Raw genomic sequence first — 18,183 nt, 5'->3', positions numbered from 1 at the left:
ACAAATAGTAGGAATTACTGAAATGCAACACAGAGCAAATAGCAAGTACTGTTATATCTTACTGAAAGTATTCAAAAGATTATTTTGCTTATTAGGAACTTTAATTTTAAAGGTTTCAAGTGAAATTATAATTCACTAATATCATTATGTTTTAAGGAGAGAATCAGTTAAGGAGATGTCCATCCAAGTAATTATTTTTCCTACATCAAACATAAAACTTCAAAAATTAAAGAAAGAAAAGTCTCCTTTTCTCTAAGCCTACTTGTTTGTTTGCAGCTGACCCACCTCCATACATTGATGGAATTCGAATTAACAGCCCTCATTATTTGACTAAGATAAAGCTGACCACACCTGGCACCCATACCTTTACATTAGTGGTTTCTCAATATGAAAAACAGAACACAATCCATTACACAGTTCGGGTAAGTAAAACCAACACACAGTGACAAAACACAGTAATATAAAGACGTAATGTGCTCTGCTTTGTAAGTGGGATTATCTGGAGAAAGTTTATTTCTGAAAATGTATTGCTCTCTATTTTTGTGCTTATTTTAATAGTAAATTACGCTTTCTGTAGAAAATAATACATTTGAAAAGAAATGTTTTTATTCTGAAAGAACATTTTTATTTTCATAGTAATAGTTTAGCCCTACGGTAATATAGTATGTTGGACTAATACATTTCTTTTTTCTTTCTTTTTTTTTTTTTTTTGAGACAGAGTCTTGCTCTGTCACCCAGGCTGGAGTGAGTGCATTAGTGCAATCCAGCTCACTGCAGCCTCCACCCTCCGGGCTCAAGTAATTCTCTCGCCTCAGCCTCCTGGGTAGCTGGGACTACAGGTGCTGCCACCACGCCCAACTATTGTATTTTTTGTAGAGATGGGATGTCACCATGTTGGCCAGGCTCGTCTCGAACTCCTAACCTCAAGTGATTCACCCACGTTGGCCTCCCAAAGTGCTGGGATTACTGGTGTCAGCCACTGCACCCAGCCAATACATTTCATTTTAAAGCAAGCAATAAAAACTTATTTAGCCTGTTTAATATTTTTATTGACTTAAAGAAGACTTTGAACTTAGTGAAAGAGAATCAGTCACTAGAAACATACTGCTCTGATCTAGTTGGGAAGGTCATTGTAATTTTCTTCTATATAGATTTGTTTGCTCTAGATAAGCAGCTCAATTTGAGTAGATTTTTAGTGATGAAAGGGACATTGGGAGCTGCTGCCACTGCTTCATTTTTCAGATGCAGAAGCCACGGCCTGGAAAAATTGTGATTTGTCCTGAGTCATACATAGTAGCAGAGAAAGCCAAGACCAGACCCCTAGCTTCTCAGTTCCCAGCTCATTAAACCTGACGTGATACTAGGCTGCCTGTAGAATCATGACTTGTATATGCCAACTGATTTTTTTAGTCTTCCAGTATATTCATGTATCACTTTGATGTTCTTGTAAGTGTAAAATTTATCAATACAGTCTTTTTTTTAATCTAGGTATATTCAGCATGCAGTTTTACTTTTTCAAAGATTCCTTCACCATACACCTTATCAAAACGGGTAAGAAGATTCATTTGGTTGTAATCTCAGCATTCTTTTAGAATTTTTAAATTCGCTTTCCCATTTCTCTCGTTTTATTCTTTATATTTAGCAATTTATTATGAAATAAAGACATTCTGAGGCTTCACAGGAGTATATGGGAAACGTAAGTGGCCTTCAATTTGGGTTGGAATACAAGATACTCAGTGAGCAACGTCTGTGAAAAGAAAATTCAGAGAAAGAAGATGAATGCAAACTTTGGTTGTTAGAGAAGGCTGTGTGGATGAACCTTAAAAGTAGAATTTGAGATTAACTGTGGAATAGGCTAGATGTGTAGAGGAAGATTCTATGGAAAATGCCTTGTAGAAAGAACAACTTGATTAGCGGCTGAGAGATGAAAATAGGGGTTAGTGTAGCAAAGCAGCCTGGCTGTCACCAGCAAATAAAGATGGGAGAGAGGAGTTGGAGCCACAGAGTAGAAAATTGCCTTTTTTTTGTTTTTTGTTTTTTGTTTTTTTTGGAGATGGAGTTTTGTCTTCAAGTGGAATTGAAGAATGAAATTTCGTTAACACTGAAACTTTGTTTTTATTAGATTAATGGAAAGTGGAGTGGTCAGAGTGCTGGAGGATGTGGAAATTTTCAAGAGACTCACAAAAATAACCCCATCTACCAATTCCATATAGAAAAGACTGGGCCATTACTGATTGAGCTACGAGGACCAAGGTTTGTGATGAGTAACTTTCTTAAATTAATGATGTTCTATTAAAAATGAACATAGTGTAACAAGTTTAAAAACAAACCTAAGCATATGTGGACATTGGATTTATAACAATGGCATTATAGTGGAGTGAGGAAAGGACATTGTTTTCAATCAATGGTATGGAATAATTGAGTATCCATGTGTAAAAAGGGCAATTAGAACCCTGTTTCACATAAAATTCCAGGTGGATTACAAACTTAAATGTGAAAGGCAAAACAATACAGCATCTAGATGATAATGCAGGAAATGTTTTAACCTCAAGAAAGGAAAGATTTCTTAAGACAAAGAGCATATTAAAATATCTGTAAATATGCTACTTTGATAAGAAAAAAATAAACAAAAACATGTCATAAAGGGGGCAATCCAGATGGCCAGTAAACCATTGTAATAGCCGGAAATTGGAAACAAATGTTCATTGACATTTACGATTATAATATAGTCATATAATAGAGTCCTGATATAACAATGGAAATAAATTACAGCTATACACAATATAATGGATAAGTCATAATGGATACGTCTTAAAAGCCACATGTACAGAATATATACCATGTGATTCTACTTCCGTGAAGTCAAGAACAGACAAAACTAAAAGACTGTCATTTAAGGATGCACACTAAGGTTGTAAAACTATAAAGCAGAGCGAGAGAGTTACTACTATAAAAGCTCTGTGAGGGGACAGGAGTTGCAATTAGGAATATACAGGGAATTCTGTGGTGCTGAGAGGATTTGTTGATCTGGGTGGTGGTTACCCAGGAAAGGACAGTCTTCAGTAAATGGTATGGAATAATTGAGTATCCATGTGTAAAAAGGGTAATTAGAACCCTGTTTCACATCAGTTTGCAGGGAGGAGACAGATGGGGAAGCTGAGGTGTTTATTCACTTTGCAAATGATTTATTAAGCTGTATATATGTTTAACTTAAGTGTTATATTTCATAGTTTTAAAAGGTTTAAAAAACATAGAGAATACAGCCTGGGCATGGTGGCTCACACCTGTAATCCCAGCACTTTGGAAGGCCAAGACAGGAGGATTGAGTTCAGGAGTTCAAGACCAGCCTGAGCAACATGGCAAGACCTCATTTCTGCAAAAATTTTTTGAAAAATTTAGCCAGGCATGGTGGCATGTGCTTGTATAATCCCAGCTACTTGAGAGACTGAGGTGGGAGGATGGCTTGAGCCCAGGAGGCAGAGGTTGCAGTAATCCCAGATGATGCCACTGCACTCCAGCCTGGTCGACAGAGCAAGACCTTGTCTCATATAATAACCACCAAAAAAAAAAAAACCAATACAAATAAAAACAGAACTACCTTCTAAATAGGATTAGGCTTAATTTTGCTTTTCTTACAAACTAATCCAGCAGCAGTTAATAAACCATTAAATACGAAGATAGGATTAAACTTTTTCCACAAGAAACTCGTTTTAAAAACCCCTACCAGTTTGATAGGTGAAATAGGTAAATAAACCTACTTGCTCTTTTGTACTTAATTTCTAGATGGATTGAACATGTAACAATGTTTGTTACAATATTGTTTATTTATTGCCTATTCATGTTTCTTGCCCATAGAGTTATCTTTTTTTTTTAATTGTAAGCATGAATAAGATAAGGGTATTAACTCCTTCACATATTTGCAGATATTTTCTCAGATTGTCATTTTCTCCCACATAGAAAAGCATTTCATTTTAAAATAATGAAATCTGTCTTCTGGTTTCATTTTGCTGTGGACAGGAACTTTCACCACATTATCAAATTAATTTTCACCATATTCTGATTATTTTATGTTTTAATTTTTTTGCATTTAAAAAATTCATATGAATATATTTTTATATTTGGTATAAAATACAATTTAACAGTTTTTTTCTAAATTTTTTGTTACTTCATCACCATCTAAATGAATCTTTCTTTACTGATTTGGGATGCCACGTTTATCATATGCTAAGTAGTTCTGTAAATTCAGATTTTGTTTCAGGGCTTCCTTTCCCATAGGCCTTTCCATTTGTTACAACAACAATTTTTTTCTTTTTTTTTTTTTTGAGACAGAGTCTCACTCTGTCACCAGGCTGGAGTGCAGTGGTGTAATCTTGGCTCACTGCAACCTCCGCCTCCTGGTTCAAGCGATTCTCCTGCCTCAGCCTCCCAAGTAGCTGAGACTACAGGCGCACACCACCATGCCCAGCTAATTTTCGTATTTTTGGTAGAGATGGGATTTCACCATGTTGGCCAGGATGGTCTTGATCTCTTGACCTTGTGATCCACCCACCTCTGCCTCCCAAAGTGCTGGGATTACAGGCGTGAGCCACCGCGCCCAGCCAACAACAATATTTTTAATTATTCCCTGTGGCCAGGCACAGTGGCTCAAGGCTGTAATCCCAGCACTTTGGGAGGCCAAGGCAGGAGGATAGCTTGAGCCCAGAAATTCCAGACCAGCCTGGGCAGCATAAGGAGACCCCCTGTCTACAAAAAAAAAAAATTTAAGAAATTAGCCAGATATGGTGATACACACCCATAGTCCCAGGTCCTGAGGAGGCTAAGGTGGGAGAATCGCAAAGTCCAGGAGGGCAAGGCTGCTGTGAGCCATGATTGCTCCACTGTACTCCAGCATGGGTGACAGTGAGACCCTGTCTCAGAAAAAAAAAAAAAAAGGTCGGGTGCAGTGGCTCACGCCTATAATCCCAGTACTTTGGAAGGCTGAGGCTGGCGGATCACCTGAGGTCGAGTTTGAGACCAGCCTGGCCAACATGATGAAACTCTGTCACTATTAAAAATACAAAAAAATTTAGCCAGGCACAGTGGCATACCCCTGTAGTCCCAGCTACTCAGAAGGCTGAGGCAGGAGAATCACTTGAACCCAGGAGGCGGAGGTTGCAGTGAGCCAAGATCGCGCCTCTGCACTCCAGCCTGGGCAGCAGAGCGAGACTCCGTCTCAAAAAAATAAAATATTCCCAGGGAGCCCACGTGTAAAAATACAGTCTCTCTTAAAGTAAGTTTAATCCAGTGTTAATCTTTAAGGCTTCAACTGAAATATATAAATGGTGTGTTACATGATCACAAATAGAGTGCATGTGTTTCTCTCTACTGAAACTTCAGAAACATAATATGACATCTGCACTTCAGATATAGTTATTTTAAATCACATGTTTGAGACTATATATTAATATAGTAATTCTGTTCATTTTAAATGCTAGGCAATATAGCGTTGGATTTGAGGTTGTAACAGTTTCTACTCTAGGAGATCCTGGTCCCCACGGCTTTCTGAGGAAATCTAGTGGTGATTATAGGTAATGTTGGCATTTTTATTGTATCTATTTTATACTTTACTTTTTGTGGCATCATCTTCTATAAACTTTATTCTCATTTTCTCTAAATATAGGTGTGGGTTTTGCTACCTGGAATTAGAAAATATACCATCTGGGATCTTCAATATCATTCCTAGTACCTTTTTGCCTAAACAAGAAGGACCTTTTTTCTTGGACTTCAATAGCATTATCCCCATCAAGATCACACAACTTCAGTGATGGAGAAATCTCAAGTTACTGGCTTTTATACTTAACCAAACATCAGTTCTTCAAATAAGGACACAAATCTTCAGGACAGTAAGCAGAACAATCAGAATGGAATTAAATATCTAAAAACACATTACAGTGGAATCTGGTGCTTGTCAGGGTGTTTGGTAAGAACTGTATATAGTCAGAATTACCTAAATCACCTAGAGGTACCGTTTACATGGTTTTGTGTATATAGAGTTGGCTAGCATTTTAGGGGCCATTTTGTATAAAAAGTGCTTATGATTAAGATTAGACTTAGTCATCACTGTGAGATGCCTTTGCTAAGAGGATAAAGGAACTGAGACCAGATGAGAAAAAGGACATAGATTCCTTGAGTGGAATAGTGGGCTAGATTCATATACTGAAATATTTCCATTGTTTCCCTTTTTTGCAGAGCATGTGGACATTAAACCTGCTTGATTCTACTATACATCTTGGGCAACTAATTACCAAATGAATTGTGCCACCGTAATTGATTTTAATTTTGCATTATTTATTATTTTAAAATGTTGCCCAGTTGTTATGAAAGAATAAAGCTTTTAAATAGAGACTACCTTAGCATGAAGATGCTCATGCCTAAGAATGAAAATTGTTGAGATTATCTCCCATTTAGTCATGTAGCAAGAACTTAGAGAAATTCACTACTGTGGTTTTTATTTTTAAAAAATAGTAATTGAGATATTGAAGACATTACAATTCAGTTTGTATCGTCTTTTTTTAAATGGCTGTATTCAGTGCTCTTGTGGCAGTAGCACTTTGAAGAAAATAGAGAATTTAATATATGGTGATTGGGATATGTAGCATTCAGAAAAAGTGAATTGCCAAGATACTGCTGTCATGTAAATTCCCAGTTTACATAAAAACCCATCAGGATAGAATGATGCTCAGTATTTTAAAATTCTAAAATAGGGTGGGATTTTCATTGTCTCTGCTTTATAATTATCAGAACTTATTTTGTATTGCTACTACCTTAAATTGAAATAAAAATGTTGTCTGATGACTTATGGATGATTGCATAGTTTAACTTAGATTTATTCAAAGATTTCATCTGTCATGTTTCATGTAAAAGAGGATAGATTATTTGCATGAAAATATATACTTCAACAAAAATCTGTTCTTTTGTAGAATAGTGGTAGATTATTACACTAATGAGATTTCACTTTGGTAAATACTTCATGCTTTCAGTTTTAGCCTATTAATTTTAGGTGGACTAATTTAACCAGTTTTCTGTTACTCTTTAAAAAGAAAAAATCCAGAACATAAGAACTATATTATAAACACATGATTTGAACCTGTTGTGGTAAAGATCTTGTACAGGATGCAAACTGAAAACCTAATCCATCAAATTTATTAGAAGAGACCTATATATGAACAACTTAACTGTGGCACTGATATTTCTATAATAGAGCTCTAAAAACATGCCACCAGTGTATGAATAAGGGAAAGATTAATTTTGGCTGGACCAATATAAAAAACTGTACTTGAAGAATTGATACTTTAACTTGGACCATGAAGGAAAGGCTTCAAAAGACAGACTACTGACCATTATTGAGTGTTTACTATGTACCCAATGTGTATATTTTTCTTTTTACTCTTCCCAATAGCTGAATAAAGTACAGATACTATTATTTGTACTTCTTACAATTGAGGAAAGAAGTCTAAGAGATTAAAGTATTTGCCCCAGGGTTACAAGCCTTCTTCCCTGAGCCCTGATTGAGCTGCTGTGTGTGTCTAATGACACTCACAGACACAGCCGTCTGGTCGGGGGAGGGACAAGATCCAGACCTGTTATAGAGGGAGGAAAAACAATCCAGGCCCTTCAGAGGTTCTAAGTAACAGAAAGACTAGTCAGGAGTTGTTAGAGAGGATGACTCAGGTTTCTAATTCAGCACATGGACAGATGCTCATAGCTTCACTGAAGGTAAGTTTTGACACATTAAATTGCCCAGAAAATCCAGATCTGGAATCAACATGGCATAGTAAGTGAGATAACCCAAAAAGTCAGGAGTCACATGTGAACTAAAGATGGTTAAGAACTGATTTGGGGGAAGCTTTTAGAAAGTATTTTAATTTTAGAAAAAAATACATAGACTAACAGGAGATACAAGAAAACAAGGGGGTTGGAGGGGGATTTAAGAAGCCCAGTGAACAGAATTCCCAGAAGAGTATAATTAAATGTTAAGTGTGGTGGAGATAAAGAGGCCACAGTGACAGCAGTGGGGGCAGACTACGTAAAACTAGAGATTTGACTAGGTGATAGTGTGAGAAGGGAGCCCTGGTCAAAAGGTGGTCTGCATCCCTTTCTGGTGTAGGAGACAGGTAGGCTGATGGGAAAGGGGATTGAGGCAGGAAACAAGAGAAAGTTCTAATGCCCAAACAGGAATACTCCAGTGCTACTGACTGCCTAGGCTTTGTCTTTTGTAAAGACAAGGGAAAGAAAGCCCCAATGTTAGAAAATTCCATCCCACTTTCATTCTCTGCAAGTACTTAGAAATCTCTAGTTATTAGATTGTATAACTTGACTCTGCTGTAAAAACTTTATCCTAGTTTGGGCTGTTTTCCAGATGGTGTTTTTTCTAGGAGGAAAAAGAATTGCCTCAATTGCAGGGAAGTTTTTGCTAATGGTAAGTCAAGCAAGTCTCAGTGTCTTTACTACAGGTTAAAGGGTGTGAGGAGATTTTATGAGAACTGAATGAACCCTGAAGGTCACTAGTCAAATTCAGGTATGCTGTTAAGTGTTCTTGTTTGAGACCAAATTACAAGACTGGCCAATTTTTGTATTCTTGGTAGAAACTGGGTTTCACCATGTTGCCCAGGCTGGTCTCAAACTCCTGGGCTCAAGTGATCCACCAGCCTCAGCCTCCCAAAGTGCTGTGATTACAGGCATGAACCCTCGGGCCTGGCCGGCTGTTTAATGTTCTTAAATAGCACAAGGGACTTCTATGAACTTTCCTAGATGAAATATTAACTACTAGGTAAAACACCTTTTGATACTGCAAAGGGTTATTTCTGAAACTTAAACCTCATGATTGGCCAACCAAGAACTTTTTCTCCACAGCATGCTTTAATAATGAAACGCAGACTAAGAGTCCAGCATTATAACATTTCCACAGAGAAAGGATCCATCTGATTCTCAACTCTGAATGCACATTTGAATTCCCTCGGGGAGCTTTTAAAAGTAATGCCCAAGTGTACCCCTCAGTTAATTAAATAATTCTCTGGGGATGAGAGCTGACAGCAACACTTAAGCTTCCTGGGAGACTGCATGCAGTGTGCAGCCGAGGCCCACTCCTCCAGCGTCACCACCTCGTCTTTATTTTATTTATCTGCCACTGTGTTTCCTCATTGCCCACAGCTTTAGTAGCAGCAAAAGTAGAATTCGAACCTTTGTAATCAAGGCTTAAATTATTACTATTCATGACCTTAATTGAAAATGATTACTGGTGACCACAGCACTCCATGCCCTTCCTTATGGCAGAAGGGTTGCCTAGAAGATTTGGGCAATACTGGGAGTTCTTATTTGAAGTCACAGAAAGTAGAAACTTTTCTCAAGCTGTTTTTATTACACTCAGTGTATTAAGACAAGTACAAAATAACCCTGTAATTAAGATACTGTATCAGTCAAAAAAGAAGTCACTATTGTATGAAGAGATTTACAAATGACTAAAATATACAGGCTGTGACAGAATTAACAGTTTGAAAGAGGGTTGCTTTTTTCTTTTAGAAATGCTAAATTTTCTTAACAAGACAAAAATACAGTGCTCTAAATATGCATTACCATGAAAACATTAAAGAAAAGCAGTCTTAACACTACTATTAACAGCCTTTGCCAACACATGCCTGCCTACTCCCTTTCCTAACTTTAAAGAACAGTTTCCTCTAAGGAATACTGGTGCAGCATAACCCTTAAATAATTTCATTTATTTTTAAAGTTACAACCTACAGAGAAATTAACATCTGGTCAATCTAATAACAGTGGCAACCATTCTTCACATGCACTTCTCTTAGAATAAATCCCCTTGGCTGGCAGGATAAGGCTTATGCTGTAGAACCTTCTCCCCCACAGCCACAAATCCCCTTCTGTAAGTCCCTCCTACCCTCATCCCCCCATCCCCACTGGCATTCACCTTTCCCACCCCAAAAAGTGCAGCTCATGGTAGCCTTTCTAGAAAATGGTTTCAGTGGGTATCCCAGAATACACGCTTTTTTAAAAGCCCCCTCTCAACACCAGAGGCGGTGAACATGAATTGTGTTCTTGGATTTTTTTTTTTTTTTTAAGCCTCCACTGGGTCAAAATACGTGCTCTTAATACTTGAGTTTTGCTTTGTGTGTGGGTTTTCTTTTTCATTTAGATACCATGGAATAAAGTGGAGAGGACATCTCCATTTTCCCATACAAACTGAAGGGTGAGAAGAGAAAGAGAAGCAAGCTGTTGCCCCCACTTTGGCCTGGCTTCCCAGCCATCTTCCCAGCTCTGGTTCTTTCATAGGAACTAGTTATTGCTTCCACAATGCCATTACATGGAATGTTCCACAAACGCTGTGAACCTGGTCACAGTCTACCCGCAGCAACAACTCTGCTCTGAAAAACCAGCCCAAGAGCTCTTACCCAGAAGAACAATCTTTAGCCCTCAAAGTCACTGAAACTTCATTAGAGCAGTTTAGAGTAGACGTGTAAGATTTGGCATATATTAAATGATTATTGGCACAATGTTCTCCAGTTCCATGTATAAATGTTGATATGCACATGGGCCAGGGCCCAGGATGAATCAGCCAATCTGCACCATTTTTATGTCAGCAATAATTCCATCTCTTCCCTTTGAGCACTGTAGGGAGAGCTGCTTCATCCGGTTCTCCAAGGCCTGGCCCTCAGGGGAGCTGTTGCTTTGGCTCTTACTGCTGCCACCACCGCCACTGCTATTGCTGAGGCCCCGGTTGTTGTTGGCTTTGTCACTTGTTTTATTCTCTGCCCCTTCTGCCCTGTCTCCTGTAGAAATACAAAGATTAACAAAAGTGAGTATTGACAATTCTAAGTCACTTGAGTTCAAACCAATCAGCTAACTTAGCCCTGTAGAATTCCCACTGTTGCCTACCGTGTCTATCAGAGAGGTTCTCAGTACATAATCATTTACTGCTTTTATTCCTTGTGATGTTTTATATATTCCTTAGCTATAGAGATGAAATTTGCCACATTGACTTTATAGCTGAGAAACAAACCTCTCTGCTACGTGCTTGCCAAGGAGACTGTGCTGATGTGAGACACAGGACCTAAGCTCTACTTTATAGAAGCTGAGTGGAGCCAGGAGCCCCCCAGAACAGCACTTGGAAACAACCTCAGTGATCAATACTGACAGCGCAACCACAGAGACCTGGTAATGCAGCATGGGGTCCCTGAGACCTGGCAGAGGTATGGAACGGCACAACAGTCTGGCTACAGAGGCAGTGCGGCATGTGGGACAGGGTGAGAAGGCTGCTACTCACCTCGTTCTACTTCACATTCAGGGGAGGAGGCCCCGCTGCATTCACTTCGAGGGCCCAACACTGGGAACATCATCCCAAACTCTGACAGGGACACAGGGCTGGGCAGATCCAGGCTGCCAGGCCTCACAACCGCAGGGAACTGGTCAGGCATCTCAGACGGGCTTGTTGGTCCTGAACTAAAGCTGGACACAGACTGGGTTTCCGAGTCATCTTCAGACACAAAGTTGCTACAGCTGTCATCTTCAAAGGCCTCCGAGGCCACTAAGTTGAGAGAGAACACCAGTCACATGGGTTCTGTCACCTCCTCAAACACCACAAGTGCTTGCTGCTGGCAGGCAGCTAGACACAGTATGGGGACTGCAGAATCTCTACCTCTGAGTGCCTAATGAAGGAATGTGACTTCCCAAGCCTGAATGGCCAGCCTCTAAAGCAGCTGGAAGGGAAGCAGCTGGCAGCTGGATCCCATGGATATTAAGCGCCCTTCCAATAACCTTATAACCCTGCCAAGACATCAGTGTCACCAGACGTTACCTAAAAATGGAAAATTAATTCAGCCACAAATTAGGACCTTTACTCCACCTCCGTCCCCCAAACAGATCCTCATGTGCACAGGAAGTGGTTCTGGTCCTCTGTAACATATCCCAAAGCAAGCCAGCTGGACTCAGGCTTCTTTCTTAGGGCAATAGAAGCAAGAGCTGCTAGAAGAAACAGGCCAGCATGGAGTATCTGCTGGGACCTTTGTTATCTTCCAGGTAACTTCTGATCTCAAAGAACACACTCAAAGTCTACCCACATCACCATTTTCTGCAAAAGAACAGAAATCCTTTACAATGCTCTGTAGCCACATTATTTGGTAGACCAAAATAAGGTGCAGACACGTTATTCCCATGGTTTCAAAGTCTCTTTGGCCTTTAGCAGCTTTCCCTCAGCCTGCCCACAATCCCACTCCTTATTAGAACTTTCCCCTCTTCTCTTTAAAAATAGCCTTGTAGCATTCCATAGAGGTTTCTTACAAATGATAAGTACGTAATGTTGGGGACAGAAGATAAGCTCAGACCTGAATTGAATCCCTAACTCCGAGACTTGCTGTGTGACCTTGATCAAGTTAGTTTACCTCTGTAAGCGTCATGATCCTCTCCATGCAGGGTTTGAGATGATGTATATATTAAAGTAATTCATACATAATAGTTGTTCAAATGATAGTTTCCTTTTCCTTTACCTTGAACCTAGCACTTAAATATTTGTTGAAGGAATTGAAGAACTCCTGAGGAAGGAGCTTGGGAAAGAGCCGACAGGGATTATTCCACAGGTAAGGAAAAGAAAGGAAGTGTGCAGAGACAGTGTTGGGTGGGTTTTCTTGATGAGCATGACAGAAACCAAGTCAAACTTCTATCAGTTTTCCAGGGGGTGGCCCTGGGAAAAGAAATCTCTATGGTCAGATGCCAGTGAGAGCCACCATTTACTGAGTGCCTCCTGGGTGTCGGGTTGATTCATGTAATCTGAACCACCACCCTACACAATGCATAGTATACAGTAGATACCATCATGCTCTCCATTTTACAGGTGAAGAAACTGAAATACAAAGTTAGGCCCTTGCCCACATTATGCACTAGTAATGATGTAAAGGCAGATTTGAATCAAATCTGATTCCAAAGTCCCTATCTTAGACAGCTCTTCTTTCCTGCAGGACTTGTCAGCCTTGAATGTTCTAATGTATACTTTGACTCTCAAAGAGGAGTGAAGGTGTAACATGTTCCCAATTTATTTGACCACAGAATCCTGACTTTGAGGAACACTTAGTACCATCTTGATGAACACAGTGTTCTATAAAACATGGGAAGCCACCAGAAACAGCCCTCAGGCCTGCCCAACTCTGAGACCTTTCAGTGATGGCCAGAGAAAGTGAGGACCCTGGGAAACAAATCACACAGTCTGGTATCTCCCCATGTACCCAGTGAAGCCCCTGACTTACCAGAAATGGCATCAGGCTCAGGTTTGCTCCCTGGCAGATCCTCCACAGATGTGCTGCTGCCCTCAGCCCCAACACCGCATCCCCGAGGCCCCATGGCACTGGAGCGCCGCCGCTCATGGATCTCATCTGAGATCATCTCCAGGTTCTTCAGAGCCATCTTGTATTCGCCTTTTGCCAGGGTCAGTTTGGCCTGCAGGTCGTCCACAGTCTTTTTCAGTTGCTGGTCGAGAAAACAGGAGACTAAGTGAAGACTACCCTGTTAGCCTGAAGATGCTCTCTGAATGACAGGTTCAAGTACATTTTCTGCCCATCATTCTACTTCAAGGAATTTTCCAAGACATGACTGAAGACCTGATTACCATTATAACTGCTATTCATTCACCAGACAAAATCAGCCACTACCATCCCCAGATCCCATCCAGGTGACAAGCTCTGATATCCAAAAACTCTCACTGGTGGAATAAACTCCATCAGGGAAGCAAAAATGGGCAAACACACCGAAGTCCCACAGTCTAGACATCTGGTTCCCAGTACAGTGGTTCTCAAACTTGAACTTGCATCAAAATCCCCTTGAGTGTTAAGACTCAGCTCACTGGACTCCAACCTCTGAGTTTCTGATTCAATCGGTCTAGAGTGGGACCTGGTCTATCAGGTCTCCAGGTGATGCTGATGCTGCTAGTCCTAAGAGCATGCTGTGACAACCACTGGCCTCGTACAACAGAGAAAGTGACTGAACGGCAGTTACAGAGGTTCAGAGACGACTGAAGACCCAACTGAGACAATTTTGAGGTCTGAAAACTCAGTAAAGCATGTGTCTCTCCACTTTCCCCTTATAGCAAGTGGCTCATTTGATATTCTGCTGCCCCAGAAAAGTGAAGCTTTGAGTGCAGAAAAATCCCATCAGTGACAAAAGACCAAAGCTACACATACCTCAAGCTGCACGTAGTACTTTGCCTTGAGTTCAAAATAAGGCCTGCAGAAGACAGGAAGGAAAACCATCAGAGTAATATAATACAGTGACCACAGTCAACTTCACAAGATGAAAAAGAGGCATCAGCTACCACTGGCCAGGTCATCCTTCCAATATTTAGTAAATTCTAATAAGGCCACGACATGTGAGTGATGCTCCTAGCTTTGGAGACTGATTGACAGACACCAGATAGAATAACTGGGCTCACCCAGTGCTATACTGACAGGAGGCCCATCTCAAGACACGGGGAACCCACACACACATATCTTGGGGACTCTGCAACCTAGCTCATATTCCTCCTGTGTGGGAAAGCTGTTCAGGGCCACACGGGTTATACCCAGCAGTAAGGGTGGCCTGGATCTACTCTCCTAATGAAGTTGATTCCCCAGGGATGAAAAGCAGATGAGGCTGGAGAAGGGCTGCTTAAACCTCCTCCTCTACTGAAGTCAACTGGGGAAGAGAGAGAAGCACCACTCCTCCCTCACAGCACAGCAAGGCCACCACTAGGAGGGGGTCTCAGGTTGGTCCTCCCGAACCTTGTCCAAAGACTGGAGTTGTTAGTTGGCCAACTCAGCCACATAATGGGCACAAGAAATGCCAGTATCCTAGCAGTTCCCTTGGTTCTGGGTCAGCCAAAAGAGCTTGGCTCTTTTTTAGGAACTTTGGTGCCTGAACATTAAGAGTAGATCATTGCTTTATTCTTGAGCTGTTCACCCTCCATGAAGCTCTCAAGTCCTGCATCCTGAGGATCCAGATGGATGACAAGGACACAGGACTGCCATTGGTGGGTTTGAAAATCCTGAAACTTGGGGAGAGAGTGGGGTGTATAAGTTCTCTCGTGACCAAAAGGAGGAGACAGGAGCACAAGGTGAGGAGTGTGTGTGTGAATGGGCATTGGAGGGCACAGGGAACATGTCCCAGCAAAAGGAACACAAGCATCCATGCGAGGGAGTGTGGCTGGAAACGCAGGGTGGGCATGGAGGTGGCCTGGTAGCCACTCCATGGAATGCACGGATGTACATTTTATCCTTCGGGCAGACAGGAGCCGCCCAAGACTATGATCTGTCCCTATACTCTTCTCGGAGTCTGAGAAGGCTGGCAAAGTTCAATCACAAGATTTATTTTCTTAAACAGGTTAATGGATGATATGTAATGTGTGTGCAGTGGGAGTTCGTGGTCTTTTGAGAAAAGACCCACCATATTCACACCAAAGGAAGCAGCATCAAAGGCTGCTCCTCAGCCTTCTTGGGTGTTGCCATATGGATGATGCCTGGGCTTGCCCAGAGCAGGCACAGGTCCTACAGCAACCCTCGCCACCTCGTGCCTCCCCTGCAGAAAAATGCCGTATACATGTCTGCTACTTAGCTCTCAAGAGATCAGCCCCGACACACCAAAAACCAAACCAAAACAAAAATACACTAGTCAATTAAGTGCAATAATAAATGGTTAAATGCTATTCCTCTGCACGTATGTGTACGTATGTATGTTGGAAAAGTGTGAGCAGAAACCAAAGAAAAGTCAAGCCTGGGAGAAGGTACTGGGGAGTAGTACAGAGCCTAGGAGGACCAAACTCTTCCTTGCTCCCCTCTCTTCCTCACTGAATCGTCACCATTCCCTCACTTGCATGAGGACTGGGCATCTGCCAAGCTTCCAACTGCCCGGCCCCTCCTGGCTGGGGCTGTGACCACACCTGGAAGACAGGCCTTCAGTAGCCCTGCACAGCCTGCTCTGGGTCTACCTTTGGCTGTTAAGTCTAGGTCATCATAAGTCCTCCTCCTTTTGCTAGGAGGCCCAGGAACTGGGAATGAAGCGGGGGGCTTGTCCCCAAGAAAGGGTACACAGTTGTGCCTGCCCACCATTATCAATGTTGTATAAAAATATACAGGGCTGTAGTGAGAAGAGATTGGGGGGGAAAAAACTCTACTAAAGCCAGTCTTACAGCATTTTATCAGCTCTTGATCACAGGAAACATGTATTGTGAACACAGCTCATCCCTATTACACTGACAGATAAATTGAGGGATAGGGCCTTGTCCACACTGTCAACCACAGACCCAAGGGTACAGCGTGAGTTTACCAAATCCCAGCCAATGGGCCATTTAATAATGTGCCTTTGAAATTCCTTTTTCTGTGTTTCCTAACTCAATCATGTCTAGAGCAGCCCACCCTTTAGCATCCTCTGCCTCTGGGGGTCATAGAATATTAGGGGGCAAGAGAGCCTGAGCAGGGGCTCTGGTGAGGCCCCAGGGTCTACATCAAAGGACTACTCAGGGTAGTCCTTGAGTGCGTGACATACAAAAGGCTGAGAAGATGCAGACTAGGATAGCCGCATGGCCTAGGCAAGGCCGTGTCCAGACTTACTTGGACTTGTTGATGGCTCTCTTGAGTTTCTTCTCCAGTTGTCGCATGCGGCCCATGGCGGCGTTGTACCTGGCTGCCGTCTCCTTATGCACCAGCTCGCTCCTGGTCTTGGTCTGCTCCGCCTCCATGACCTTCAAACAACAGCAGAGTTCAGCCCAGTCCAGCCCAGAACAGCCCCTGCTTGGAATATTACATCATTTTCCAAAAAATATTCTTTGGCCAGGTGCGGTGACTCACGCGTGTAATCCCAGCACTTTGGGAGGCCAAGGTGGGTGGATCACGAGGTCAGGAGATCAGGACCATCCTAGTCAACATGGTGAAACCCATCGCTACTAAAAATACAAAAATCAGCTGGGCCTGGTGGTGTGCTCCTGTAGTCCCTGCTACTCAGGAGGCTAAGGCAGAAGAATCACTTGAACCCGGAGGCGGAGGTTGCAGTGAGCTATCATGCCACTGTACCTGGGCAACAGAGACTGTCTCAAAAATAAAAATAAAAATACTCTGGGCTGGGTGCAGTGGCTCACACCTGTAATCGTAGCCCTTTGGCAGGCTAAGGTGGGTGGATCACCTGAGGTCAGGAGTTTGAGACCAGCCTGGCCAACATGGTGAAACCCTGTCTCTACTAAAAATACAAAAATTAGCTGGGCATGGGGGCGCGTGCCTGTAGTCCCAGCTACTTGAAAGGCTGAGGCAGGAGAATCACTTGAACCCAGGAGATGAAGGTTGCAGTGAGCTGAGATCGTGCCACTGCACTCCATCCTGGGGGACAGAGCAAGACTCTATCTCAAAATATATATATACATATAGATATCGATATCTATATCTAGATATATATTTGAGCAAATCAGTGGTCAGACTAAGAATAAACTAACTTCCCAATAGTGGTTTTCTTTTCCTATTGATCTATTTTGAAAAGGTCTTGTGAGGTAAGATTAAATAGCTAAATTGGCTGTGGCAATGACTGAGAAAGAAAATGGAAAAACAAAAATCAGAGAAAATTTCGAACTATTTTCTGATTCAACAGATGTCCACTTTCTTCTCAGGTTCCTGGATCTAAGTAGCCACCTAGAGCTCCTCCCGTTCACACCTTGGGGCAGGGGCCTGATGGGCAGGCAAATGGCCAGACAGCAGCAGTGGGTACCTGAGACGGGGAACCTAATGAGGAGACCACCAAAACCAAGAACTAGCAAACCAGCCACGACGGCAATCAAGCCAGCAAAGCAGCTATGACTTCTGTTGTTTGGTCCTTTCCCAAATATTCTGAACTAGTTGGCTGTGCACAGAAGAACTCAGGACCCAGAAGGGGCAAACTTTACATTTAAGCAATTAAATTAAAACCCAGTCATTCACATCAGATTTTGAGGTACACAAACATTTGTGAGCAGAAGACAAGTCAGAGTTCTGGTGGGAACACTTTGTTAAGTCTGTTGAAAAAAACGAGTTACAAAACCAATACTCAAGGGCCCTCAATGGCCCCCCACCCCCAAAAAAAAAAGCAGCTCACAGGCCCAGTCCCACAGACATGGGCAATGTTAGTTCTCTCCTTGCTTACCTAAAGAAAAACCTC

At 41.8% G+C, this 18,183-nt stretch overlaps 2 protein-coding genes across 3 annotated transcripts in view; one reads left to right on the top strand and one right to left on the bottom strand.

Moving 5' to 3' along the window:
- Positions 1-7,459, top strand: part of CAPN7 (calpain 7) — a 47,565-nt gene extending 40,106 nt beyond the window's left edge. Inside the window, exons 17-21 of the mRNA XM_017884148.1 lie at positions 277-422; positions 1,489-1,551; positions 2,123-2,253; positions 5,475-5,567; positions 5,660-7,459. Coding sequence (XP_017739637.1) covers positions 277-422; positions 1,489-1,551; positions 2,123-2,253; positions 5,475-5,567; positions 5,660-5,804 — 578 coding nt within the window. The 3' untranslated portion in view covers positions 5,805-7,459. The remainder of the gene's footprint in view (positions 1-276; positions 423-1,488; positions 1,552-2,122; positions 2,254-5,474; positions 5,568-5,659) is intronic.
- Positions 7,460-9,374: 1,915 nt separating this feature from the next.
- Positions 9,375-18,183, bottom strand: part of SH3BP5 (SH3 domain binding protein 5) — a 77,362-nt gene continuing 68,553 nt past the window's right edge. Inside the window, exons 5-9 of one of the 2 annotated variants that reach the window (XM_017884254.1) lie at positions 16,617-16,747; positions 14,217-14,259; positions 13,287-13,506; positions 11,315-11,575; positions 9,375-10,820 (exon numbers count right to left, since the gene is read on the bottom strand). In XM_017884254.1, the coding sequence (XP_017739743.1) occupies positions 10,603-10,820; positions 11,315-11,575; positions 13,287-13,506; positions 14,217-14,259; positions 16,617-16,747 (873 nt within the window). In that variant the 3' untranslated portion in view covers positions 9,375-10,602. The remainder of the gene's footprint in view (positions 10,821-11,314; positions 11,576-13,286; positions 13,507-14,216; positions 14,260-16,616; positions 16,748-18,183) is intronic. The other variant, XM_017884308.1, reaches the window with a different exon arrangement.

Source organism: Rhinopithecus bieti, unplaced genomic scaffold, assembly GCF_001698545.2.
Source record: "Rhinopithecus bieti isolate Rb0 unplaced genomic scaffold, ASM169854v2 scaffold_12, whole genome shotgun sequence".
Lineage (NCBI taxonomy): Eukaryota > Metazoa > Chordata > Mammalia > Primates > Cercopithecidae > Rhinopithecus > Rhinopithecus bieti.
Note: the sequence above shows the minus strand (reverse complement) of the source record. Positions and strands in the feature narration are given on the sequence as shown.